Source organism: Cynocephalus volans, chromosome 10, assembly GCF_027409185.1.
Source record: "Cynocephalus volans isolate mCynVol1 chromosome 10, mCynVol1.pri, whole genome shotgun sequence".
NCBI lineage: Eukaryota > Metazoa > Chordata > Mammalia > Dermoptera > Cynocephalidae > Cynocephalus > Cynocephalus volans.
In genome coordinates, this window is record NC_084469.1 from 9,016,901 (window position 1) to 9,044,385 (window position 27,485).

Below are 27,485 nucleotides of genomic sequence, written 5' to 3' on the forward strand. Positions count from 1 at the left end.
CGGCGGCCATTTTGTCTTGTCGGCTACTCTGGAGGAGAGGCTTTTGGGCCTGAGAGGGGGCCGAGGAGGTTGGCGGCGGTGTCGCCGGCGTTGTCGTTGGTGGGTGCCAGGGCTGGTGAGAGTAGCCGCCCGCAGGAAGCACCATGATTTCGGCCGCGCAGTTGTTGGATGAGTTAATGGGCCGGGACCGAAACCTCGCCCCGGACGAGAAGCGCAGCAACGTGCGGTGGGACCACGAGAGCGTAAGTCCCGCGGGCCTTGGGCCTGTGCCCCGGGCCGGGGGGGAGGGAAGCGGCGCGGGCCGGGGCCCGCCAGGCCGCCGCGCGATTTGGGGCTAGGGTCGTGCCGGGGTCGAGCGTCTGACCCGGTGGCCGAGGGAGCCGGGAGGTTGGCCCAGGAGGGAGGATTTCGTCCCGATCCTGGGATAAGGGGTGATTTGTTTTATTGTTCTAGTATCTAGAAAGTCCACGAGAGCCTTTGGCAGAATTTGAAAAGCACCTTGATGAGGCGGGGAAACGCGGGAAAGGAAAGATAGGAGCATTTTATTACGTCTAGCGGCTCCGAGTTTTCACCTCATTATGAAATAGGGATAAGGGCAAATTTTTCCGCTATCTGGGTTGAGCGTCGTATTTAGACTGAAATTTCCGACCAGGATTAGTGGTAAAAATCGTGGCAGCATCTTATTTCAATACTGGTTCGATTTCGGCGCTTATACGGGAAGAGAGGGTTGATTGACCATAATGATTTACAAATATTATTTGATAGCAGTATGTTCTAATAAGTCCCCCATATCGATGGTTGCCAAGGTTTTTTCTTTCACATAAAACTCATTTGATCCTCTTAACCTATGAGTAAGGGTAAATATTATAATCCCACTTTCCCAGGTGAGACTCGAGAGGCTCACCTAAAGTCTCTTGGCAAGTGCCTAAACTAAACCTAATCTTTGTAGTCCTGTTTACTCTCCACATTTGTATCAAACTGGCTCCCTGCAAATGTGTTTCAGGTATTTCGGTCTAGTTTAGAACATGCAGTGTAATTTTAATTGCTTGCACTTATAATCAAACACGGGGATTTTAAAGCAATTGTTAGTCAAAATATGAATAAATAGTTCAACAGATGTGCTTTAAAAAAAAGCTCTTACTCTATTTCTAAACATAGGCTTTGGTTAGAGAAAAATTTCTTTCGTAATGCAGGAAAACAAGTTGGTGCTAGATGAGTCCTTTTAGTACCTTTAAAAAAAAAAGCGTGTTTGGCTAAGGTTTGTATTGGGGTGCTACCAATACAACTTTATTTTATTTTATTTTATTTACCCTTAACCCTTGGCTTGGTGTTGTCAGCACCACGCTCAGTCAGTGAGCGAACCGGCCATCCTTATATAGGATCCGAACCCGTGACCTTGGTGTTATCAGCACCGCACTCCCGAGTGAGCCATGGGCCAGCCCTTACCAGTACAACTTTAGCCAAAGTGGAGTGAAGTGTTCTTATACTAGAATTCATTATGTAGAGCATTTGTCGTATTCATTAAAGCCATTGTCATTGATTTCGAGCTGTGAATCTTTTCTTTAAAGAGGTTTCCCCCCCGCCCCTTGACGTGTAGTTTCTCCCCTCCTTTGTTACAGTAAGAAACTAAGAGTAACTTTGTTGCTTATCTTGACACTTTTCTTTTTAGGCATCTCTTTGTCATGGTGAAGTAACTTTTTCAAAATGTATTTTACCGCCTATCTCAGTAACCTTTCTATCTAAGCTTTGCAAATGTAAAAAAACAAAACAAAACATTATGATTCAGCTGACGTGCAGATAGGACATTGTATGTTTTGGATTAAAGAGAAAAATGCTTTTGATGCGATACTCATCAACTGGAGCAACCTTACGTCTCTGCCTTATTCATCTCCCCCACCCCCAGCTGGCTGGTGGGGGGACCCGAACCCTTGATCTCAGTGTTATAAGGCTATGCTCTAACCAACTGAGCTAACTGGCCAGTCTGCTCCATTAGGTTTGAACACTTGTGAAGAAACTGTTTGCAGTGGTAATTTATCGCCACATTGCATTATATGTGATGGGTTTATAACTTTGTAATGATGAGGCTCAGAATAGCAATTTAGGTTTTAAGTCATCTCAGCTGTATCAGCTTTCCGTTCAGTTTTAGTGCTTTTCACTGATTTTAACTTTTGTTTGTCACCAAAATACTTCATGTCTTTAATGACAGATTGTACTTTGTTCTAGATTCTAGGAATTCAAGTCAATTACTTGTATTTCAGATTCATGTCTGCAGGGAAAAGGTTTGTGGTGTCAACTAGGGACAAAGCATATGGCCTCTTCTAAATAAGTGGAATTACTGTAGGAAATAAAGCAAGGGAGGCCTTTGATATCATTTCCAGATCATTTACATATTAATATGCTGTTGGCTGTTAGTGCTAATCTTGAAGGGATGGACAAACCCACCATACTCTGTAATGGACTCACCACCACTGTAGCCTGATATTTCAAAACACTTTTGCATTCCTATTCTTTTTTTTTTTTCAAAAATGACCGGTAAGGGGATCTGAACCCATGGCCTTGGTGTTATCAGCACCACACCCTCCCAAGTGAGCCACAGGCCGGCCCTTGCATTCCTATTCTATTTGGAAATTTTTCTTTGCCACACTTGTACTAAATGGAAAAAGCCATTTCAGCTGGGCAGGGTTCTTTTGTTTTCCTTTGGAATAGGGATCAATAAATACCAAAAGAAGGAAGCAACAGTGTATTAAAACTCCAGTTGTTGTGGCATCTGTAGATATTTAACAGTCAAAATGGAAATTTTACCTTAGCATTAAAAGTATCTGTAGTTGCAGTCAGTATTTGACTGACTTGTGGAATTTGTTTTAAATGCAGATTTCTGTGTCTAACCCCCCAAAGTGTCTGATTCTGTAGGTTTGGAGGAAGGGTCCAAAAAACCTGCATTTTTTAAAAAAATGGCTCCTCTTATGCATTTTAAAGTTTGTGAACTACTGCTTCTTGACCCACTTTGGTCAGTCCTGGGCTTTAATTGTGCAGATGTGCACAATTAAATTTTAATTGGTATTTGGTAGTAGCTTCTAATACTGTTATGTTTTCCTCCCTACTCTTCACAATCAGTGGTGTGTGAGCAAGTAACACCTGGGGAGCTAGGTTTTAAGGAACGTTAACATATGCAACCACCACCAAGGTTGAATCTCAGAAAGCGCTTTACTGGGGTTAATTCTTTACAGGCATTTCCAACTTTGTGGATTGCTACCTCTGGATCTGAGAGATAGAGAGTAGTTTTCAGCTAAGTGAAACAGCTTTAATACTGTTCGAGGATTCATCGACATACCCTCCCACCTCGTTTATCTGTTTATTTTTTTCCTAACCCCACCTCTTATATTTTTGTATTTTTTATTTGCTTGAGATTATTGGTATTTTTTTCATTGAGCGGTTTGTATCTGCTCTGCTTGGTTAGTCCTTAACAACCGCAGTAATGAGGAAAGCATATGATTGTAACTGCCTAGAGTGAGTACCCTTCAGTTAGTGTCCACTTGGGAAGATTTCAGTGTTTGCCAGAGAAGGCATTTACAGTAGTCATTATTAGAAGATGGTAGAGAATTGTAAAGTCTGGTCTGGAGTTTTTATTTTTTTTATGTAATATAATAGGAATTTTGTAGTTCAAATTGAGTTTGTTTGTTTTTTTCCCTAAAAGATGACCGGTAAGGGCATCTTAACCCTTGACTTGGTGTTGTCAGCACCACGCTCACCCAGTGAGCAACCGGCCATCCCTATATGGGATCCGAACCCGGGGCCTTGGTGTTATCAGCACCGCACTCTCCCGAGTGAGCCATGGGCTGGCCCTTCAAATTGAGGTTTTTACATTCCAGTTCTAAACCTGAAAGTGAAATTACTTAATTGTTGGCTTAACTCTGGTTCTAATAATATCTGAGATGAGATTTCTTTCATCAAAGAACTTATCAAATTCAACCATACCCTCTGTTCAGTGAAGGTTTAATAATTTATGAAGGGAGTCGAACTAAGTGTTCTTTTCTAAAATCTTTGGAATGTTAGCAGATATTGTCATTGATACTGAAAAGTTGTTTAGGAAAGAAAAAACAAGGCTTTTATCCACATTTTTACTTGTGAACTTTCTACTTTATCTAAAAAGGGTCCAGAATTGGGAAGGGAAAATTAAAAGCAAAAAATTAGTTATAGTGTGTGACATCTACTGTAAAATGTTTTACTAGTTTTAATTTGAGAGTCATCAAAATGTTCTTTCTGATAGAAATGTAGGCATTTTTCTGCCTTATTTATATGGTAAGTGCTGGCTTCAGAAAATTGCCAGCAGTCCATGTGTTATGTGCATATATAACTGCTGTTTGCTTTTTCTCCCCAAAACATACAGAATTAGAGTAGTAAACTCTATGTACCCATACCCAATTCAACATTTTCAATACATGGTCAGTATTATTTCCTTTATTCATTATTTTGAAGCAATTCTATCATATCTACCTGAAAGCCGTCATTATGTACATCTAAGATATAAGAACTTTTTTTTTTTTTTTTTTAAAGATGACTGGTAAGAGGATCTTAACCCCTGGCTTGGTGTTGTCAGCACCACACTCAGCCAGTGAGCGAACCGGCCATCCCTATATAGGATCCGAACTCATGGCCTTGGTGCTACCAGCACCGCACTCTTCCGAGTGAGCCATGGTCCGGCCCGGATATAAGAACTTTAAAAAAAACGTAACTACAATACTATTATCACACTGGAAATATTAAGATATTTGCTAAATATTTGTGTGGTTGTTTTAGGAAAAATGTGTCATTAGACTTGATTTCCTTACAAAGGGAGAAGTAAAGTTCATTGCATCGTTATTTTATGAAATATGCTTAATTTTCTCATTTTTTACTTGTAAGTTGGGGAAATTTCTGTATTCATTTACTCAAAAATGTATTGCTGTGGTAGGTAGCAGAATAGTATGGATATAGCACTTATGTATCTATATGTTGTGGTGTTGACAGATATAAAGGAGTAAATGCACTCTCATAAGACAGTGTGATAAGTGCCGCAGTGTATATATAGGGTGCAGAGAGCAAACAGGAGAGGGGTGTAACCCAGACTGGGATGGATGCTCTGGAAAGGCCTCTCAGACAAAGTGGCTGTTAAATATGGGACCTAAAGGATTGGAAGGAATTAGCCTGAGGGAGAAGGAGTGAAGACAGATGTTGCTAGCCTGAAGAAAGGGCTGGGGAAAATCAGTGAATTTGGGAAATTTTAAGTAGTGTTGTTAGCTGGAGGCCTTGTTTGTTTTTATTGGGTGGAGAGTGTGGATAGGTAGACAGGGATCTGGTTTTGAATGGATTTTACAAACCTTGTTAAAAGTTTGGACTTCATTACATTGGAAAATGATTGAAGTCTTCTAAGCAGCAGAGATGTTTACTATCAGGCTGCTATGGAAAATTGAAATTTTACCAGAAGTTTGTGTAGGCAATAAATAAGAGAGAGTGAACTGTGACTACAAAGGTATATGTAATAAAATTTAAGGCACGGAAATAAATGACTGGAAAGTGTGATCATGGTTTAGTTGAGACAAAACTATAGATTATCAGGGACTGAATCTTTTTGGTATAAATTCTTTTATTATTAAAAATTATATCTTTTGGGGTTTATCCATTTTTTAATAAAAGTTAACTCTTAACTAAAAAGAAACATTTGCCTCTAGCCTGTTGTCGGAATTAAACTATTAATGGTGGAAGTGGCAAAAGACTACAGGGTGAAAGGTGTGTGTTCCCCCCCACCACCAGTAAAATTTTTAGGCATTCCTGGATTTTAAAGGAAGTGTGTATGACAGTTAGGTATTGCAATAATATTTCATCCTGTCCCCCAATAGTATGTTCCACATCCGCAGATTCATCCAACCTGGGATCAAAAATATTTGAAAAAAAAGTAACTACAGCAATAAAAATACAAATTTTTAAAATACAGTAAAACAACTATTTACGTTGTGTTAGGTATTATAAGTAGTCTGGAAATGATGTAAAGTATATGGGAGGATGTATGGTAGGTTTTATGCCATTTTATGTAAGGGACTTGAGCATCCCTCTACACTGGGGGTGGGCAGTGTCCTGGAACCAATTTCTTGAGGACACTGAGAGATAACTATTTCAAAATATAAGGTAATTGTAGTTGACTATTTAGAATTTTTTATTAAAGTCCCTGTCATCAAATATCAGGTTGACTGTTGCCAACATGAATTATTTTGCCAGTATGTAGATGTCAGGAAATAAAGATTGAATAAATATGTTTTCTTTATAACTTGTTTATAAAATGGAACTTGGTATTTTGTGGAGGCAAATACCTATCCAAGGTTGTTAGTAACTTAGAATACCAAAAGAAGTTCTTTGGGGCATCCCACAAGATTTTAGCTAGGGATCTATATTTGTAAATGTTTGTAAAGACATTTATATATGATTTAATGATTTGAAGACTTTACTATTGGTACATAACTTAGCTGACCTGGCCATTAGTGAAAAACAGCTAGGCAACTGATTTGGGGAAAGCAGTTTAACAAAAATAATGCAGACAACATTGAAAATATTTAATTAGCTCCGGGGAGAATTACATTGTTTTCTGATTGATTCAGGTAGTTATAGAAAGACAAAAGTCATTAAGATGTTCTTATTGTGTACTTTTTTTGAGTAAAAGAAATTGAAGTGAATGCTAAAAAAAAAACAAAACAACTTTTTAAGTGTAAGAATTAGCATTTTTCCAGTTAAATATTCATACTTAAACCCACCAAAATGTGTCTTTACATTAAATCACTTTCTCTCGTTTATTTATTTATTTATTTTGCCTTTTTTGTGACCAGCCGCACCGCGCTCAGCTAGTGAGCGCACCGGCCATGCTTATATAGGATCCGAACCCACGGCAGGAGCGCTGCTGCTCTCCCAGCGCCGCACTCTCCCGAGTGCACCACAGGGTCGGCCCACATTCTCTCATTTAAACATTGATTCCATTAATACATTAGGGAATCGGTTTTACTATTTTATGTTTTCCCTTTGAGTTTTGAACCATTAAGGGCTGACTGGTTAGCTCAGTTGGTTAGAATGCTATGTTGAAACACCAAGGTCAAGCAAGGGTTTAGATCCCGTACTGTCCAGCTGCCCCCCCCCACCCCCAACAGTTTTTTACTAAAGTTAACATGCTTGCTATAAAAGATTCAAATGTAACACAGAAGTAAGTAAACTGTGAAAGTCCGTTCTTGCTCCTTGCCCCATTGCCACATCCTCCCCCCAAATAATTTTAAAATTGGTAAAAATTTGAGTCTTTTCCTAAAATTTACAGACTCGTACACTTACATAATTTTTTCTTTTTCTTTTTTTTGGCAGTAGGCTATTATAGGGATCTGAAACCTTAATCTTCCTTAACCTTGGTGTTAGAAGACTGCGCTGCAACCAACATAATATTTTAAGTAACTTTTTTACTATACTGTGGAATCTTTCCTTGTTGGTACATATTAATCTACCTTAATTTATTTGTTTCCTTTTGGATATGTAGATTATGTCTAATTCTTTTCCAGTTCCCAACCAAGCTACAGTGAATGTACAAGTATATATGAAGGGTCTTCAAAAAGTTCATGGAAAGATTTGTATTATCTTTCCTATTTTTCTATAAACTTTTAAAAGTACCCTTATGTATCTGAGCCACTTGGAGGATAGCTTTCTAGAAAGAAAATGACAAAGTTAAAGAAATGCACAATTTACATTTTGATGGATGCAGCCAAATTCAGCATCTAGTATTGTTGGAATGTCATTCTCCCAACCCTATATCTAACAGCAGATATTGTTTTAATTTTTTGACAGTTCAGCTTTGTTTAAAATGATGGAAATGTGTAATTAAACTTTTGTAGTCAAATTTCCAAGATTGGTTGCATGTCTACATTCTCTTAACTGGTAGTTAAAGCTGTGTTGTTGAAAATGAACTCTTCTGGTCACTGGTGTTGCCTTAAATTTATTAAGAGGAAAATCATAATTATGTTAAAGAGAATTCTGATATTGTTCTCCATCCCATGTGGTCCCTATGCCTTCCACCTTTGGTTATCAGATTGTTAGGTCCATGGTGGACATTTAGGAAAGACTTGCTGAATAAAGACTAAGTGAATGAATTAATTAATAGGTATATAGAGAGTTTGCATGAGTATTAACTTGTAATAAAGGTTTATATCTCTTAGGGTTTACTATTAAATGCAGGTTGCTAGTGTCTCAGAATTTGAGCAATTGATATGATCATACCCAAAAGTAAGATACTGATTCTGTAGGTTGATTTTTGTTATCAGCATTGATAACTTCATTTGAAGCATCCAAATGTGTACTGTCTACCTCATTTAAAAAATGTTTCAGGGGCCGGCCTGTGGCTCACTCGGGAGAGTGTGGTGCTGATAACACCAAGGCCACGGGTTCGGATCCCATATAGGGATGGCTGGTTGGCTCACTTGGGAGAGCGTGGTGCTGACAACACCAAGTCAGGGGTTAAGATCCCCTTACTGGTCATCTTTAAAAAAAAAAAAAAAATTTCAATTCCTGAGGAGAGGTAAAAGAAGCAGTCTGGCTAGAGTTTATTGAGTAGCATAACAATGAATTTTGGTTTGCCATTAAATGGTAAAGCAGTATCTTAAGGAGAGTTGAAGAGTGGAAAGAGCACATGAGCTGGATTTGGGAAAGTGGGTTTTTAGCTGGATGCCTTATGACCGGACATGTGGTTGATCTCACTTTCTTCCTCTCAGATAAGGTGATTGGACCAAATTAGGAAGCTCCTGGTTGGCCCACAGGCAGGCATGTCTTATTAGGTCTACATAGTGGCCTAAAAACATTTTTTTAAATTAATTGGTAGTAGTTTAAAAATCAGACTGACCTACCCTCTAGTCCCAGTTTAACAAACCTGTACAATATAATCTTCACAGTCCCACCATGAGATATTTATTGTGTCCCTTTTTTTCTTCCCCCGTATGAGGAAACCAAGGCAGAATTACAGATAAGTGGTGGCCAAGATTCAAACTTTGCACCGTGTTGCCTCTCTAAACATACCTGTTTCACTTGCTTGACTATTTCATACTACAGTTCTTTGTCTTTTCACATGTAGTTTCAGTAAGTACTATATTGATATTTTATTACTAAACAGAATCATATGATTTCCTTCTTAGTAATACTTGAAGTTTGTAATTCATTATATTTTAGAGTCAGGAGGGACTGTAGAGATGTGTTTATTCCTCATTTTAATGGTGAGCTTTTCTGAGAATTGTAGAGATTGTGGCTTGCCCAGTTTAAATTTTAGAAGGAACAATATTCTTGTATTGGTCATGATGGCCATAGAAGTCCTATTGAAAACAATAAAATCAATCTTTAGATAGAATTTTTTCCAAAAGCCTTCTTTCTGTTAAAATGGGAAATAGAAATCAAAATAAATATTTACAAGTAAGTGAAGGTAAAATTACACAGTAATAGTAAACTTTGATATCTATAAAGGCTGCACAATAAATTTAGTTTTAAAATTATTGTGTAACCATACAGTCTATAACCATAAAGAATGGCTAATTCTGGCAGTAACTTTTACTAAACAGTTGTGTGAAATTGCTAAGTAATTGTTGAGTCTGTGGAACAAGGGTCTGAAATTAATATTCCGAAAGATTAGGCCACAGTGAAAGTGCTATACTCTTTGCCCCATCCTCCCTCACCCAAATAAAAGAAATTCTTAAATGTTTTTAAAAATTGAGTATTGGCATTGGTATTTTATTGTTATACACTTAGAGTGAACACAAAGTTTAACAAATTAGACTTTTTAATAATTAGAAAAGTATATAGCATTTAAAAACATGTCATGACGATTGGAAGCTCAGAAATAATTTGAAAAAGCTATTCAAGGCATATAGGTTTTTTGTTTTTTTTTTTAAAGATGATCGGTAAGGGGATCTTAACCCTTGGCTTGGTGTTGTCAGCACCACGCTCACCCAGTGAGCAACCGGCCATCCCTATATGGGATCCGAACCCGTGGCCTTGGTGTTATCAGCACCACACTCTCCCGAGTGAGCCACGGGCCAGCCCGAGGTTTTTTTTTTAAAAGATGACTGGTAAGGGGATCTTAACCCTTGGCCTGGTGTTGTCAGAACCACGCTCACCCAGTGAGCAACTGGCCATCCCTATATAGGATCCGAACCCGTGGCCTTGGTGTTATCAGCACCACACTCTCCCGAGTGAGCCACGGGCTGGCCCTTCAAATTGAGGTTTTTACATTCCAGTTCTAAACCTGAAAGTGAAATTACTTAATTGTTGGCTTAACTCTGGTTCTAATAATATCTGAGATGAGATTTCTTTCATCAAAGAACTTATCAAATTCAACCATACCCTCTGTTCAGTGAAGGTTTAATAATTTATGAAGGGAGTCGAACTAAGTGTTCTTTTCTAAAATCTTTGGAATGTTAGCAGATATTGTCATTGATACTGAAAAGTTGTTTAGGAAAGAAAAAACAAGGCTTTTATCCACATTTTTACTTGTGAACTTTTTACTTTATCTAAAAAGGGTTCAGAATTGGGAAGGGAAAATTAAAAGCAAAAAATTAGTAGTTATAGTGTGTGACATCTACTGTAAAATGTTTTACTAGTTTTAATTTGGGAGTCATCAAAATGTTCTTTCTGATAGAAATGTAGGCATTTTTCTGCCTTATTTATATGGTAAGTGCTGGCTTCAGAAAATTGCCAGCAGTCCATGTGTTATGTGCATATATAACTGCTGTTTGCTTTTTCTCCCCAAAACATACAGAATTAGAGTAGTAAACTCTCTGTGTACCCATACCCAATTCAACATTTTCAATACATGGTCAGTATTATTTCCTTTATTCATTATTTTGAAGCAATTCTATCATATCTACCTGAAAGCCGTCATTATGTACATCTAAGATATAAGAACTTTTTTTTTTTTTTTAAGATGACTGGTAAGAGTATCTTAACCCCTGGCTTGGTGTTGTCAGCACCACACTCACCCAGTGAGCAACCGGCCATCCGTATATGGGATCCGAACCCGTGGCCTTGGTGTTACCAGCACCGCACTCTACCGAGTGAGCCACGGACCGGCCTTAGGTTTTTTTTTTTTTTTAATAAATGACTTATTTTTAAGAACAGTGTTTGTTACAAAGAATAATCTTAAAAGTCAAGTCTTAGAACCGCTAAAGAAAACAGTACAGAAGATACTAGGACATAAGGCTATATAAGGATAATATTGACATAAAACTAAATCTGTTTAGATATTATCTATAAATCTTTAGATGTGTTTTATGACCTTAATTCTTCTGGACACAGTTTATGAAACCACATTACTTCAAACAACTGTCAAGCCTTTGAGGCAGAAGACAATTTATTTCAGATATAGTGTTAAGTCCTAAGTGTCTAGAAAGAACTCTCACTCAAATTTAAATTTAACACTATCCTTTCTTTCATTTCATAGTTGTGCATGGATAATCACCCAGTAACAATGTAGTTTTATGTGAAGGAAGGGTGACATTTTGGAATTTGATTAACATGGTTTGATTTGCAGTGTTACAGAATTGAATATGGGATAGAGCAGTTTTGGACTGTATCTGAAGGACTTACAAAAGTACCAATGGGAAAGAATTAAAAGTTGGTTTCGTATTAATAGCTTTTTTCTCATACCATAGGAAACCCCCAAGAGTTATTCAGTAAAGTATTGGCATGTGCACAAATATCCAATACATTTTATGGCCCATTACAGGATCTTTTAAGCAAAAACATGGAACCAAAGTGCTTTAAATGAGTGTTATCTGTGATTTAGACAGTAATTCTCAAATCCTAATCTGTAAATAGGTTCTAGTCTATTAAAAAGTTAGAATAACAACAGTATAGATTTTTTAAAATAAAAAAATTTCCTGTCATTCTGGGATGTCTTCCCTGTATTTTTTGTTGCTATTGGGGGGCCAGAAGGTGGCAACTAAAAGTAGGTAGCAAAAACCTGTAACTCTGTCAGTCCTGCACATATTTTCTTTTATTGAAATTCAGGAGTCCAAAAGTCACTAATTTACCTGATTAATATGATTCAACAAATTGTTCTTATTCTTACTTGTTCGAAAGATAGGTATACATCAAGAAATGAGAGAATAGTTATTTGGCACTCTTTTCCAATATAGTTTTAAAACTGAGCAATTAAAAAAAGCTTAAGTACCTTTGTTTTTCTTCACTAGGTTTGTAAATATTATCTCTGTGGTTTTTGTCCTGCGGAATTGTTCACAAATACTCGTTCTGATCTTGGTAAGTGGATTTTCTGTGTAACTTTAATCAAATTTATGATTTTTTAAAAAACGAGTTCTTTATAATTCTGAAAAAAAATTTTCTTAAAGATTTGCTGATAATTTCTTACTTGGCTTAGATATTTGGATGTATTAATAAATATCAGTCTGGTTAAACATCGTGGCTTAATTAAACAATCATGTCTATTTCCACTTCCTCCCAAAACTCCACTAAAATGAAAAATTTTTAAAAAGATGTAAATGGAAGAGGAGACATCATTAGAGATGTCAGCAAATTTTTTGAAGATGACAAGTGGATGGAGGAGTAGCAGCAGCAAACTCAACAGAACAGAGAAACCTGTGCCCTAAAAGCCTGCAGAAGGGGATACTAAAAAGAAGCGAGTGTTTGATCAGCAGAACCCTGGAAAGGCTCAGGATTTGGAGGCACCAGGTACCACAGAAGGCAGGGTTGAGTCATGGGGCTGAAAATGAGAGAGATTAGTCTAGTTCAGGGTTTCTCAACCTGATACTGTTGACATTTTGAGCTGGTTTTTGGGGGACTGTCACAAGCCTTGTAGGATGTTTAGCAGTATCCCTGGCCTCTACCCACTAGATTCTAGTAGAATACCCCTTCCCCCATTGTGACAACCAAAAATGTCTTCAGACATTGCCAAATGTCCCTGGGGGCGGGGGCGGGGGGCAAAATTCCTTCTGGTCGAGAGCCACTGGTCTCGGTGGTCTTATGCATCTGTTGGTCCTACCTCTCCCATCCCTACACCCCAGGAGAATAGAGGGTTGTTTTCTGGAGAAATTGGATTAGAGAGACACTAGTTCATCTGAACCACAGAATACAAAAAATAATTGACTTTTTTCAATTCTCTCAAGGATGGTGCATAACTGGTATCATTCTAGATACATAAAAGAGAAATTAATTCATTATGCACAATGTTTACCTTAGTGTATTAGGGCTGGAAGAGTATAGATCTTGAGATTGCATACATAGCACAGGGCAGTAGCAAGTAAAAACGAGACCGTAAAAGAAATTAAACAAGTTCTGTGTTCTTAATAGTGGGGTTCTTTTCTGCCTTGTCCCTAGAAGGGTACAGCCAGATGTTTTTCCCCAGGCAGAAGAGGATTCTTCTCTAGAGAAAGTCAACAGTTCCAGATAAATGATCTCTACAGGTACTGACCCTTGGGGAATCTCCTAAAAGAAAGTCTTACTGCCTGATTTTCCTATGATAAAGCCCATTAGTTGACAAACCCTGCCTGTCCGTACCAACTTCCAGTCGGATTTTGGAAGTGTCTTTTAAAAATCAGTTGCCTACGAAGGAACACCAGCCAGATATTTGAAGGAAACCTTTAATATGAGAAATTAACAAAACTAACAGAAAAAAAGAGAATGTAGTGGAATTAGAGATTATGGGGAAAACAGAAGAAAAAGATTTTTATTTTTTTATTATTATTGTTATTTTTTTTTTTAATTTTTATTTTTTAAAAGATGACCGGTAAGGGGATCTTAACTTTTGACTTGGTGTTGTCAGCACCATGCTCTCCCAAGTGAACTAACCGGCCATCCCTATATAGGGATCCGAACCCATGGCCTTGGTGTTATCAACACCACACTCTTCCAAGTGAGCCATGAGCCGGCCCCTAAAAAGGGAACTTTTGAATGACAGAAAAACACTTAGTGATTAGACCTGGAGAAATCTGAAATAAAATCACTGGAAAGATTTCAAAATAAAATTCAGGAAATTTGTTGGAATGTTGGGCAGTAGAACAGAAAAAAGTACAAATTTAAAAAAATTTAGATCAATCCAGGAACTTTTAATACCTGATTAATAGTTCCAGACAGAAAAACCATATGGGGCATGAAATTATCAAAGAAATAGCAAAAAAGATTTGCATTACTGAAGGATGTCAGTCTCTAGAGTGAGTGGATTCTTCAAGTGATTGGCACAGTGAATGAAAAAGACTCATACCGAGGCACACCATTGTGAAGTTTCAGAATACCAGGGGTAGGGAGTGCGAAGGTCACAAGATTATGAATCTGGATGGCCTAAGACTTGTCAGTAACAACACTGAAGCTTGAAGACATTGGAGAAACACCCTCAGGGTTCTGAGTGAAATTATATTTTTGCCAAAGTTAGCTATATATCCAAATAAAGTGTGAGGGTAAAGAAAATTTTTTTTCAGTCATGCAAGGTCTCGACAAATTTGTCTTCTGTGGACCTTTTCTGAGGAAACTCCACCAAAACATTTGTGTAAACCAAGAATGAAAAAAGAAAAACAAGAAATTGAGTAAAAACTGCATGCAATACAGACAGAAGAAATGAAACTGATTATCTGATGTATTTTGAGTCTTAAAGGAAATTAGTATTGATATAGTTTCTGTTGCAGAGTTGAAGTGTTTGAGAAGAATTTGTAAATAGATACGTGAAAAACAAAACAAATGAAAAAATTCCAAGAAAAGTGTATCAGAGATGTCATCATAATGTACCTTCTCTTTGGCCCAACAGTGAACAGTATTTGCACAGTCAATATAAACACTGTTTGTTCAACCTAGAATTTTGATGTCTAAGACTGATAAACCAAGAAAAAGCAAAATAAGTATAAAATTTAGAGATATGGAGGTAAATTCCAGAAGAAATAGCTAAAAGAGTTGAAATTGGTTGCTTTTTGGAGGTGGGAAGGAGTAGGACTAGGTTGCTAGTCTTGCATTATTTGACTTTATGTGCAGGTATTTGAAAATAATAAAATATCAGTGGTGGTTCAGATCAGTGGTCCACCCCATCAGTTTTCTTTGATAACAGTAAGGAACAATTTCCTTCCTTCCTTCACTTCCTCTCCCTTCTCTAATTACCGTATAGTTACTCTCCATTACATTGACCTTGAAGACTGAGGAGACAGACCATTTTTCATGTGCTATTTGGGCATGATGCTTCATGATTCAGTAGGATCAATATAGGTGTCTATACACCACTACTCAGTGATAACTGGATCTTTTTTCCATTTTAAAAAGAAAACTTTCCCCTTTTTTTGGCAAGAGAAAAGGTTGTTAATGTCACAAATGATTTATACATTCATATTTTCCATTTTTTTTTTCCAGGTCCATGTGAAAAAATTCATGATGAAAATTTACGAAAACAGTAAGTTGTTGTACTTTTTTGTCTTTTTTTAAAAAATTATTTCCCCCTAGTCATTTGGTTAAAGGGGATAAGGGTTGAAAAATAATTGGAATTAATGTCAAATTAATGTCTGATAGAGGTCCAATCACTGGCTACTGGCTGGGGATGGTAAAAGAATTATGTAGCTTCAGTGGTAATACTGTAGGCCATGATATAAGTGCATTAGTGTATGCCAAACTTTTTTCCTCTATCACATTTGCTTTTTAACAGCCCTGACGTTATAGAAGGAACTTGTCCCAAGTCTAGGAACCCAGTTTCAGTATAGTGGTAGAGCTGGGGGTTAAACCCTGTGTAAAATGAATGCTCTTAATCAAACATAATGCTATATACTGCCTTTCCCTTACCAGAAGGAGGGACAACCAGAAATTCACTTCATATAAACCTAGTTTGCTCTTCAGCCTAAATACAACAGTTCTTGAGACTGGTTAAGATAGAATACGCGAGTTGTAATAAATAAAGGTTTGGAATATAAGTGCTTGTTTATTTTCATTTTATCAGATATGAAAAGAGTTCTCGTTTTATGAAAGTTGGCTATGAGAGAGATTTTTTGCGATACTTACAGAGCTTACTTGCAGAAGTAGAACGTAGAATCAGACGAGGCCATGCTCGTTTGGCATTATCTCAGAACCAGCAGTCCTCTGGGGTAAGTATGAAATGAATTTAGTCTTTGTAAAGGGTCCTTGTTCTCTGGAGACCCAAAGACCTTCCTAGTATTTGTGAAACTTGTCTTTAATTCATTACTTTGTTCTGTTAGAATGATATAAAACTTAAGGCATTTTTTCAGTCTTTATTAGTAAATATAACATTGATTTAGGGGGGCAGGGGGTACAGCTGGCCAATATGGGGATCTGAGCCCTTGACCTTATTGTTTCAAGGTGGCACTCTAACCAACTGAGCTAACCAGCCAGCCTCTGATTTGTTGATCATAAGATTTTTCTCAAATATCATTACCAACAAAAAAAATGTAATTGACTAACCAAAATTGAAGGTGATTGGATTACTATCCTGTGATTAAACATTTTAATTATTAAATAGAAATACTATTTATATGAGAGTTTGAATGTTTGTTTTTACATGTTGATAATATATTTTATTGTCTTCAATAGGCAGCTGGCCCAACAGGCAAAAATGAAGAAAAAATTCAGGTTCTAACAGACAAAATTGATGTACTCCTGCAGCAGGTGAGAATTGTGTATGTTAATGTCCGAAAATACTTGGAACAGACACTTAACCAATGAAGATCTAAGGATGGTAAATAAATATATGAAAAGATGAAAAAAAGTTAATGTACCATGAGCCATTCCACGTCTAAGTATTTACCCATGAGTAAGGACTGGTATGCCAGTATTCTTAGGAGCTTTATTCATAATAGGCCAAAAAACCAAAACTGGAAACAATTCAAATGTCCATCAACAGATGAATAGATAATTAAATTATGATATAGCCATATGATGGAATACATACAACTCAGTAATAAAAAGGAATTAACTACATGCAACAATATGGATAATTCTTAAAATTTATTAGGCTGAGTGAAAGAAGCCAGACCATAAAAGGGATACAGACTATGATTCCATTCACATAAAATTCTAGAAAACCCAAACTAATCTGTAGTGAGAAAGCAGATCAGTGGTTGCCTGGGGATATGTATGGGATTGAGTTTAGAGGAGGTACTAAAAAGAGGTAGGAGGAAGCCTTTTGGGATGATGGATATGTTCGTTATCCAGATGGTGGTGGTGATATGTCCAGACATATCAAATTGTGTACCTTAAAAATGGACGTTTTATTGCTTCTCAATGAAGTATACTTAAATTGTACTTCATAAAAGCTGTTTTACACACACACACACGCACACGCACACGCACACGTTAAACTCAAAGAAGTTACAGTGAAGAAAACCAAAAAGTCGCAAAACAACCTAATGGGGGGGGGGTGCTTAGTTTGGTTAGAAAGGAGTCTTGACTTTTTTTCTGTTTCCCCTTCTTAGATTGAAGAATTAGGATCTGAAGGAAAGGTAGAGGAAGCCCAGGGAATGATGAAATTAGTTGAACAGTTAAAAGAAGAGAGAGAATTGCTTCGATCCACAACCTCAGTGAGTAACAGCCTCATTTTAAGTTACCCAGCCTGTTTGTTATGAATTACTTGGGACCTATTCCTATTTGAGAATCTTCGAAGACAATTTTCTAATGTCCTAAATTAAGAGTCAGCAAACTTTCTTTTAAACGGTCATAAAGTAAATATTTTTAGGCTTGCAGGCCACAAGGTCCCTGGCAGCTTAGTAGCTCTGCCATTGTATTGTGAATGCAGCCTTAGACAATACAAATGCATATGACTGTGTTCCAGTAAAACTTTATGTACAAAAGCAAGCCTTTGGCTGCTGGGTTTGGTTATTTTTATTACATTAAATTACTCAGTACATATTTACTTAGTTAAAAATTGGTAAACTCTTAAAATATCTCCTGCCACCTTAACTTTTTATTGGAGAATATAATATACATGTTTTAGATGTTATCGATGGTAGAATATAATCGGTCATTGGTTCCTCAATATTGAATAGGATATGTTCAGATTATGCTCGATGAGTTTAGTTCCTTAATGATTTTTGAATGTGGACACCACACCTGTTGAACCTAAACAACATACTAAAATAGGTAGCTTTCTGAAATGGGTATTCAATAGTTAAAATTGAGCAGTGGGTCTCAACACTTTTCCTGGATGATATGTCAAGGTGGTTGCTGTTGCCTTGCTTGCTGCTCTAAAAGTTGACCAGTTGCTGTCCAGTATCACTGCTTTGGGGAAATGGAAAATAGCGATCCACACACATTAGAAATCTGTTAGTACTTTTTGAGATTGGTTCCTGCTTTCTTCCTCGGATATTCTTAACTGATTTATCATTTCAGACAATTGAAAGTTTTGCTGCCCAAGAAAAACAAATGGAAGTTTGTGAAGTGTGTGGAGCCTTTTTGATAGTAGGAGATGCCCAGTCCCGGGTAGATGACCATTTGATGGGAAAACAACACATGGGCTATGCCAAAATTAAAGCTACTGTAGAAGAATTAAAAGTAAGTTTCCTCTAAACGTATGTTTTAGCTACAGCTAAAAACTAACTCACAGTAGCTTTTAGCTGTCACTAGGTATAACTAAAAATAAATATACTTTAGTTGTGTTTTAGCTAAAAATCAGTCACATGGAGATGATAAAGTTCATTGATGTTTTGCTGATCTTTGTAATTATTTGAAGTGGTGATAATCTCTGAAATTTTGCTATTGATCAAACTTCAAAGCACTTTATTTTCTTTACTCTAAAGTGCCAGATATTGGGAAGAAATATTCTTGAGGACTTCAAGTAATAATATCTAGTGTACAGACATGGTGTTGGAATTTCTACATTTCCTGTAACAGCACCAAATTCCATAAATTGATCTACAAATTGCTTCACATTAGGTGACCATTGTTTGATAATGTCTTTAAGATTATGGTTCTATAAAAATGCAACTTGATTTCCTTAGGAAAAGTTAAGAAAAAGAACTGAAGAACCTGATCGTGATGAGCGTCTAAAAAAGGAGAAGCAAGAAAGAGAAGAAAGAGAAAAAGAGCGGGAGAGAGAAAGGGAAGAAAGGGAAAGGAAAAGACGAAGAGAAGAGGAAGAAAGAGAAAAAGAAAGGGCTCGTGATAGGGAAAGAAGAAAGAGAAGTCGTTCACGAAGTAGGCACTCAAGCCGAACTTCTGACCGAAGGTGCAGCAGGTCTCGGGACCACAAAAGATCACGAAGTAGAGAAAGAAGGCGAAGCAGGTACATGTAAAACACATAAGACAGTGTCTGGATCATAATGAGGACACGATAAATAGTAGTAATTACTAGTGTTATTCCTTGGAAAAGTACTTAGGGACCTCTAAGTATCCTTAATTGCTAGGATGGATTTTGAAAGTTGAATCAGTGAATGGTTGCATCTTCAGGGCAACGTTTTTGCTATTTCCCACCTGTCTAGGAGGTTTGAAGTAATCTTTTTTAAGAAATCATTATACCAGATCTTAAGTGCTCTTCCCACTGATTCTAAGAGAGACATGCAAAATCAAGTGAGCTTTGCTGTTTTAACTAGTTATAATTGAAGAAGAGTCTTTAAAGAGCACAGTGATAACTATCTTAGCACACTATTTGGGATAAATTGAATTTTTAAGATTTTTTTTTTTTTTTTTTTTTTTTTTAAAGATGACCGGTAAGGGGATCTTAACCCTTGACTTGGTGTTATCAGCACCATGCTCACCCATTGAGCTAACCGGCCATCCCTATATGGGATCTGAACCCGCAGCCTTGGTGTTATCAGCACCACACTTTCCCGAGTGAGCCACAGGCCGGACTCTGAATTTTTAAGGTTTCTATTGTAAATGTTTTATAGTGGGTTCTATTCATTTGATTTTTAAGGGTAAGTTTTGCTTAATCTTGATTATTCAACAGTATATACTTCTTCGTGGCCTTATTATAATACCAGCTGAAGTTGCTTTCCTTTCGTTTTAAATTATTAAGAAGTAGAGATCGACGAAGAAGCAGAAGCCATGACAGATCAGAAAGGAAACATAGATCTCGCAGTCGGGATCGAAGAAGGTCGAAAAGCCGGGATCGAAAGTCATATAAGCACAGGAGCAAAAGTCGGGACAGAGAACAAGATAGAAAATCCAAGGAAAAAGGTTAGTTTATATAAAAATTCTGTTCATTAAGATACTATTATAACACTCTTATCTCCTCACTCACTTTTCTCCAGACACAGGCAGAGTTACACTCCTTTTCGATTATAAGGAACATCATTAAGTAGGAGACAGGCATCCCCCCCCCCGAGATGTCAGAATGACAATTGACCTGGTGTGTTTTTTTTAGGACATGTTAAAACTACATCTTTCAATTAATAACCTTAAGGTTTTTCATCTAGGTTCTTTCAAGTATTGTATTACCTTTCAGAGTTATCAGGCTGTACAATTTATTACCCTGGTTATTGACTACATTTTTTAAATCTGTTGCAGTATTCCATATGTCTTGGAAGGTAAATGTACATTGTTACATTGGTCTTCATGTACAGCATTCATTTAACCTCATTAATTAACCTCTAAGTTTCCAGAAGTTGAATATCTTTCATGTGTCTTAACCATGTTTTCTATTGAATTAGATATATGCTCTTTCCCTCTACTTTTTCCTTTGGTTTTCTGTGGCATCCCAATAGCTAATTTACTGTGCTATTAGCACTGTCAGTGGACTTTTTCATTTTGTCTTTGGCATGTTTTCACAAATGCATTCTCATCTTTTAACTTAGCCTTTATCGGAAGATAATTCTTTTAATTATCAGGGCTGCCTTTTATTTTCTTCAGATTCTTTTAGCATCTTTCATTTTATATTGACTGGGCTGTTCTGTTTTGCATGGTTTTAGGAGTGAGAGGAACGGGCCTATTTCTAAAATTCACAGCTCTGCTTATTTCATTTTATTCTGCCTGTGTCCATATTTGATCACCAAAATAATATATGTGCTGCTATTTATTATACTGCTCTTTTATGTGGTACTCATTTATTATACTCTTTTATAGAACTATGATCATTTTTTGCTAGACTTTATGATTTTTGCTAGACTGAGTTAGAGCACTAGCAGTATAAATAATAGACATATTTTTTTGGCTTTTTTCCCCTTTATAACATGGAGCAAATGTTAAAAAGTAAGAAACAAAGACTGGCTCTTTAGTTCAGTTGGTTAGAGTGCAGTGTTATAACACCAAGGTCAAGGGTTCAGATCCCCATACTAGCCAGCAGGCCCCCTCCCCCCCAAAAGTAAGAAATAAGGTGATTATTTATTTACTTATTTTTGTAAATGTAACTGTTAGGACCCTGTAGTATTGGCCATTTAAGTTCAAATTTTGCTTCCGTGACCCCAAAGGCAATTGCTACAAAGAATTAACTGATTTTATATTAGTTTTAAGAAAATTTCACCCAATCTTTTTACAAGACTTTCTGTGTAATGTATTTTTAGAATGGGGGATCAACACTCAAGAGACAATTATGGATGTCAGAGATCAAATCAATCACTTTTTTTCTAAGAGTTTTTTTTAGTGCTGTATTCCAGTTGTTACTTAAGTAGCTTTATTCTACATCATTACGTGTGTTGCTCAAAATAGTTGGGTTGGTTCTTGTGGTCAAAAGCTAGCTAGCCTTCTTACTATGTGAAATCAGAGTTGAGCAGTAAATGGCACTGGCTGGACTAAAAACAGGCATTTTTTTGTGATTTCTGGACAGAGCAAAAAGGTTCTGAATTGCTTAATTATAATTCTTGTTGTAATGATGCCATCGTGGAATTTAGTATAAGTTTTGTTTAAGCAAAATGAGTTGCATTTAGATAAGGGCAGATAGGGATTTTCCTGGTGAGACACTTGGAAGAAGGAGAGAAGACTTGGTGCTGAGAAAACGGTATCAATCCTGTCTTGAATGATTGAGTATGCCGTAATAGAGTTATCTTAAACTTTGGGGTCTCTTTTAGAAGCGATATGATTTGTTTATTTTGGAAAATGCCATGTAGCCATTTAGGCACTCCTAAGAACATAAATGACTGGAAGTTTGGAATTTGGGGCCAGGTATGAGCAGTAGCAAGCACTTGATAATGGCAGAGGAGTGAGAGCAAGTTAACTACTCCAGGTGCTGTGATGGGAGCAGTTTATCTAACTCTGCAAATGAAAAGTGGTTTCTCACACAAATATATCTTATCACCAACTGGTTTAGGATGCTCTCTTTGTTAAGAGAGTTTCCTATTTTAATCCACAGCCCTAAAATCCACCATACAGTGTGGATGTCCTTAGGACTATTAAGATCTACCATATTTACATAGGGCAGAAGATAAAATTATTGGACTGACTACTACTCCTCTATGGGACAAGACGACTGTTCCTCATTGAAGCTACCTGTGCACTGGAGAAGCCCATAAGGCACAAAGGGAGGACCTTCCCACAAGGTCAGTTAGAGTACACTGTATTGGCACAGTTCCCACACGTGGACAGACAGATATGAAGCCAGTCTTGCAGTTAACTACCTGGAAAGTGCTTTGTGTATTTTGCAAGTGTTATGAACTGAATATGCACCTTCACATAAGATCTTCAGTTCTTACATTTTTTGAATGGGTACCCCATATTTTGTTTTCATTTCCATTCCTCTCCCAGTTATTTGGTGTTGTGTCTAAAAAATTTGTCCAGAAGCTGTGTTAGAGGGTTCTTCTTCTCTTAAAACATTTTTCTGTCTTATGAACTACTCTGCTGGACTTGTTTTAAGGGGAAAAATAATTTTTCCGGTAAGTTTCTAGTTCACTTTGACATTTTCTGTAGAATCTCTCTTTTGTTAGGGGAATACTTGGAACTGAAAAAGCTATAATATACTTGCTCTGTGTACCACCTTTGCTTCTAGCCTGAGTTTTCACCCTTCCAAAGGAAATAATAGAGGAAAAAGTTGAAATTTACTTTTTTTATTCTTTATTTGCAGCTGATGAATTTTAATTTCTCCTTTTGGAAAAATAACTCTCAGATGGCATATTATTACTTTTCTGGTTTTTTTTTTTTTTCGTCTTTTTTCGTGACTGGCACTCAGCCAGTGAGTGCACTGGCCATTCCTATATAGGATCCGAACCCGCAGCAGGAGTGTCGCCGCGCTCCCAGCGCTGCACTCTCCCGAGTGCGCCATGGGCTCGGCCCATATTATTACTTTTCTAGGCAAAGCACAAAAATTTGGTTGCTTGGATTGGGATTTAATATCATTTTCTTTGATTGGGATTTAATATCCATTTTCTTTCATTGGGCTTGTGCTTCTTGGATATTCATATATATATATATATATATATATATATATTTCATTTCAAAATATGTAATTTGGTAAACATACCTACTAGACATTCAACTTTTTTCACCTTCTGGGGTTACTATTTTTACCCTTCTAACTTAATTTAACCTCATATGAACAGTTTTGTGTACTATCTTATACATTTCCCATTACTTTCTGATGTTCTTTACCCAAAATGAAATTTACGTAAATTTTAGACTCTGCAGTATACTTAATAGCTTCTCACCATTTTAAGAGAATCTGCCTGCTATTTTACGTTTTGCTTCCTTTAATTCCCCTTCTTGCCCTCTCCCTCCTCCATAAATTACAGATTTTATCCCTTTGGTAATAAATTCACCAAACTGTGTTACTTGCAGTCTGTGGGAAATTATTGTCTTTTCATCTCTCAATTGTTTCATTTTTTTTAAAGAGTCGTGTATTTATTGTTCTTTAAAATCCACGGTCATTGTCTTCTTTTATGGCAGAAAAGAGGGGATCTGATGATAAAAAAAGTAGTGTGAAGTCCAGTAGTCGAGAAAAACAGAGTGAAGACACAAACATTGAATCGAAGGAAAGTGATACTAAGAATGAGGTCAATGGGACCAGTGAAGACATTAAATCTGAAGGTGACACTCAGTCCAATTAAAACTGATCTGATAAGACCTCAGATCAGACAGAGGTAAGTGTATTGTTTCTCACTTTGATTAGGGCTTTTTGTTACTGTTTGACAGTGCAGCGTAAGTATGCACAGATGAAGATGGAACTAAGCCGAGTAAGAAGACATACAAAAGCATCTTCTGAAGGAAAAGACAGTGTAGTCCTGCAAAACATTTTGAGGTACATTGTTTTGTCTCAGCTATTTTGTAGCAGACTCGTGCCCCCATTAGTGTGCCTCTTTGGAAGTTATTGCCAACATTTGTAATATAGTCACCATTGAAGTTAATTATCCTTTTTTTTAGGGACTTTGCTGTCATTTCTTTTTTTTTTTTTTTTTAAATAAAAAGGTTGAACTGTTTTTTTTTTTTCTTTTTTTTTCTTTTTGGTATTAAGTCCATCTTGTGTTGGTACATTGGCAGAGACATAAGCTTAAAAAACTTAAATATTTCTGAGGCACATGTTGGACTACTTTGTTTTAATTAAACTGCTAGTATTTCTTTGTCAAGGATGTTTCTAGTTTTTTGCTTTATTGCCTTGCATTCTAATGCAGTTTGTTCTGTAACTCGAGAGCCAGTAGCATTGGATTGATGGAAGTGTAGGGTTTATGAATTATTGCAGCTGACTACCATACCTCACACAGCGTTGGTGTTGTGAGCGGCCCATGAAAAGCCAAATTAAAAATCAAGGATTCAGTCAAACTAAGCAGGTACTCATGCCAGGTACTCCTTTCTCTACCCACATCCATGTTTGAATGCTATATTGCCTGTGATCTTTACGCTTAACTGTTGTGTATCTTTTTTGTTCTTTACAAGAAGCGCAGAGGGGTTTTTTGTGTATTGCGTGAAAACTTATAAATGTTAACAGAATGGAATTTTTTTTCAACTGTGTGTAGGGATGCAGTGGTGCCCAGAATTAGATATCTTTAAAGAATTTTAAATACAGTAAACACTTCATATTATTCGCCTTGTTACATTCAATGCAATTCTCAAGTCTTTAAGAGGTATGTGTTTAATATTTCCTACTGTGTAGGAGAAATTGCAGTCAGCCATAGGTATATAGTAATAGTCACTGGCTGATATACTTAAAGCATCAGTAAATAGCAAGGACAGACACCTTTAATCTGCAAAGAACTGATGAACTGTATAGAATGAATTTGGGTTTTTAAAGAACTACTAAAAGTAAGGTTTTGTAAGTGTTCTTAAAACCTATCAACTATTCATTCTTTGGGCTAGAGGCATGGGAAGAAATGCTCCTAATGAAAGGAAGTACCAATTAGTTGATTTGTTGATGGCATTCCTTTTCTAGGAAAGCAACATAGTATTATATCTGTGTGAGCCATTCACATGTAGGCAAGCATACACAGGCATATGGCTTTAAGAACCACAGTGATGCCTTGACTGTTAGAATACGAACATTCCATATACACATGTTAATTATTATTAGCAATTAGTGACTGGGCCAACACTTAGTCATAAAAATTTGCCATTTACATGTTGTCTAATTTAATCATTTTTCCCCAAATTTTGCATTGTAGGACTACTGTTCGAAGATTTTTGGAAGAATACTGAACACGGCATAAAGTGAAGATCGACATTAAAATGAGGTGAAAGAAAGCTATAGTGGCATAGAAAAAGTATAAAAGCTCAGTTAGTTTTTTTTTTTTTTAATTAAGAATTAATTCAGGACTGATGTGACCTACCAGATTTCAGAACATGTATTAATAGCATATATGCCACTGAAAACTTAGGTCTTGTATCATACTTTTTCTTTAAGACTTTTTAAGAAATATTACCTAAAGATGTGGCTTGCTCAGTGTTTAATTGCAAGTTTTCATTCTTGGACTTTGAAAACACGATTAAACGTTAGTATTTGTGTGAATCAGACTAAATGGGATTCCATTTTTACAACTCTGCTCTACTTAGCCTTTGGATTTAGAAGTAAAAATAAAGTATCTCTGACTTTCTGTTACAAAGTTGTCTCTGTCATTGAAAAGTTTTAGTATTAATCTTTTTCTAATAAAGTTATTGACTCTGAACTAGTCCCTTGTTTTAAATATAAGAGGTACACTATTACTGGAGGTGTTGGTGTACAGTTCTATCTAATTTGTTCTGTTGAAGGCTAATTTTTTATAGAATTTCCGGTTTAATGTTTTAAATAATGGTGCTTCAATTTTGGGTGGTTATGAATAAATTTGAATTTTGCTTTTAATAAGAGATACAGGGAATTAGAATATATTTTTACATCCCTGAGAGATTTCTTTAGTAGTAGAAAATTCCAAATATCCTTCTGACAAACACTGTCTTTATTTAGCTATGGAATGATGTAGAAGAGTATTCAAGAACTTTTCACTAGGTCTTTGTTTTAAATTCTTTATCAAGATTTCTTTTAACCTGGTCTTGTCAGTTTATAAATATATGTATTTCTGTGTGTGGGTTGTGTAGTATATATAACAAGGATGTTAAAAACAAAGTAGGTGATTGTTTTTACGTCACATACAGGAAAATTGGCAGCATGTTTCTGTCTATAGCCAGCTTTGTCAACTGTATAAAAGTATTCCAGCTATATATCTCATAGCAATTCCTTGTGATTTATAATTTTCAGATACTGCCATTCGTTTATAGGTAAACTGAGTAAGTGGGTTCCTGGGTCCTGAGGCTTCATGTTGATGGAGCGCTAGGAAATGGAATCCAGGTCTCTGCCTCATCATTCAGTGCCTCACTGTTATGCCACTGTGTTCATTCTAATAGGCATAATGAACTGTTATGGAATTTACTAAAATATTCTCCACCAAACTTTTGAAAATAATGAAGCCACCACTTTAGAGGCTCTGTATGAGAAAATACTGTGGGGACAGAGAGAGCACTCTTGGCTTCTCTATCATGATCCTAGAGATGCTGCAGTAGATAAGCAGGTTATCTTTGAATTTGTAAGAGATGTGAGGATTAAGATAAGGTGGGAAACAAAATCTAACAGTCAGACAGCTCCCAAGCACTGCTTTGTGTAGCTCCATAAGATTGTGGTTGTAGGAGTAAAGGATTTAAAGTGATAGTTTACCATATTCTGTTATTAAGTATTACAAAAAACATAAGATAAGAAATCTACTAAGGTATTAGTGTGTGAGGTTTCTTCTATTCTGCCTCATCTGGGAATCAACAGCTAATTTAAATAAACTATAGAAAATGAGCTCCTATGAATAGGCTTCCTCTATGGACACTTAGATTTGTTTCTTGATGATGATTGAAGTAACCTAGGATTGGGGTGGGGAGACCTGGTCCCTTAGGGCATCCATGACTAAGGTCTGGCCTTAGTTATGGAAATATAGAAGTTGTGTTTTACACCATTTATACCCAATATTGATCTGACTCAAGAGGAAGTAATTCTTTCCAACCAAACTCACAAGAATTCAATATAGAGGCCAGGTGGTAATTTACTATAAGAAGTACACGTTTCTGCCATGCAGAGGAAAAAGTCAGTTGGCTAATGTGTATTTTCTTTTGGAAAGCCTTTAAGGGGAGCCAGTTTTAATTAATCAGAA

The 27,485-nt window shown here is 36.6% G+C and overlaps 1 protein-coding gene across 5 annotated transcripts; it reads left to right on the top strand.

Annotated features, from left to right (window-relative positions):
- On the top strand, positions 1–25,922 carry LUC7L3 (LUC7 like 3 pre-mRNA splicing factor). 5 transcript variants are annotated; one of them, XM_063110285.1, is made up of 13 exons: positions 2–242; positions 12,231–12,297; positions 15,382–15,421; positions 15,959–16,103; positions 16,567–16,641; positions 17,448–17,552; positions 18,361–18,522; positions 18,969–19,252; positions 19,985–20,145; positions 23,779–23,919; positions 24,025–24,130; positions 24,591–24,656; positions 25,485–25,922. In XM_063110285.1, exons 1-12 carry the CDS (start codon positions 144–146, stop codon positions 24,613–24,615), a joined length of 1,410 nt encoding a protein of 469 aa, XP_062966355.1. In that variant the 5' UTR covers positions 2–143; the 3' UTR covers positions 24,616–24,656; positions 25,485–25,922. The 5 variants fall into 5 exon arrangements, with proteins under 5 accessions (XP_062966353.1, XP_062966357.1, XP_062966355.1 ...); XM_063110284.1 differs by lacking the exon at positions 24,591–24,656; XM_063110283.1 differs by lacking the exons at positions 24,591–24,656; positions 25,485–25,922 and having other exon boundaries at positions 1–242; positions 24,025–24,256.
- The last annotated feature ends 1,563 nt before the right edge of the window (positions 25,923–27,485 follow it).